Here is a 1,511-nt window from a genome sequence, read left to right as displayed (position 1 = left end):
TTCCGACCAAGGATGCAAGGGGTTCCTCCTACCCCTGACTCATGTGTCATGGCGGGTGCGTCATGCCCGAACATGCCCCTATGGCCTTTCACCACCACAAAGGCCTGTCACTGCCACTAGCTGCAGCTATGTACTCATTTACACCTGAGTTAGGTGAGGAAAGTCGTGTAAAGTGCCTTTCCCAAGGGCACAAGATCGGTGACACGGCAAGCGGATTTGAACCCGGGACCTCTCGGGCCTGAGACCAACGCGCTCCCGATCGTGCCACGCGGTCCACAGGTTGGCCCCATTGCGGATGTGTTGCAAACTGCATTGCCAGAAGTTAAGAACATCTTCCTGTATCGAGACGTTGCCGGATTCGTAGATTCTAACAATCATCTCATGGCAGAGGGCCGCTTTTGGAAGTACTGGCTTCAAACTGCTCTGAAACGTGATGTCAAGTATGTTGAGAACATATCTGACATAGTGTTCCCAGATCCACGGAATGACCCTGTGTTTACATCTATTCCCGTTACCCATGGTACTGTTTGGTTCTTTACATGTATTTGGCTTATGCTTATGAAGAAAGCAAACGATCTGACCAAAGAAGACCCACATAGATGCTTCCATGCAATTTTAAGATACGATGAGTTATGTATGTATAAGGAGGACATGATTTTGAAAGTTCTGAATATTCTAGGAATCGAGTGTCGAGATAAGGATGCCAAACAGAAAATACGAGAGGTTTTCGGTGTGGACAGTCAGGAGGGCCACAGATTATCTAGTAGGGGGCCGAGTGGGGGAGGCAGCTGGGTGGGGGATTGGGAGATGGGCATCGTTTTAAAAGTTATTGAACAGACTAACATGGAAATCAACCAACCAGGATTTGTACTCAACGGAACTCTCACCCAAATCTGAAAAGTTCCATAAAGCTACATGAAAGTTACATGATATAAAGGAAGAGTTTTTTTATTTGGCAATGCTGTTGCCTTCACTTCTTATTGTCCTAATGCTGACGCATTTAACAAAGTGCAGACGAAACAGGATAATTTTTTTGTTAGATCCCGGGGACTGCCACTCCCATGCGTTTGTTTGCATCCCGAGAGCGAAGCCTTCTTGATCTTATTTGTAAAGTTTGATTTTGTTGTTTATTAGGCAGGCAGGCAGGTTTGTTTTAGGGTGGACACATCTCTTCATCCTAGCCTAGAGGTGTTAATGTGCAACTCATTTTGTTCACCGCCAGTTTCTTCTGTTTACTTGCCTTAAGTTTGTTTTAAGTTTAGATTATTTTCCCTTTTATTTCAGATTTTGCTATTAAGATTTCGTAGACCGTCGCAGGCCTGTTGTAGATCTGAATACAATTGATCTGTGACGGATTTGTGAACTCGGTGAATTTGTTCAATGCATGTTTTATAACTGAAAACATTTGAGTAAGCAGTATCTTTTGAAATATTGAGCGATATTGTAGTTGATCGACAGAGGCTGCATAAAGTGGCTATTCTCTCCCTTAGCTCTGCACGGATCCTTAGTGT

The 1,511-nt window shown here is 44.2% G+C and overlaps 1 protein-coding gene across 1 annotated transcript in view; it reads left to right on the top strand.

Annotated features, from left to right (window-relative positions):
* The window catches only part of LOC118427871, a 2,477-nt gene extending 1,541 nt beyond the window's left edge, over positions 1-936 (top strand). Inside the window, exon 3 of the mRNA XM_035837833.1 lies at positions 280-936. Within this exon, the coding sequence (XP_035693726.1) occupies positions 280-897 (618 nt within the window). The 3' untranslated portion in view covers positions 898-936. The remainder of the gene's footprint in view (positions 1-279) is intronic.
* Positions 937-1,511: the final 575 nt, after the last annotated feature.

This window comes from Branchiostoma floridae, chromosome 12 (assembly GCF_000003815.2).
Source record: "Branchiostoma floridae strain S238N-H82 chromosome 12, Bfl_VNyyK, whole genome shotgun sequence".
Lineage (NCBI taxonomy): Eukaryota > Metazoa > Chordata > Leptocardii > Amphioxiformes > Branchiostomatidae > Branchiostoma > Branchiostoma floridae.
Note: the sequence above shows the minus strand (reverse complement) of the source record. Positions and strands in the feature narration are given on the sequence as shown.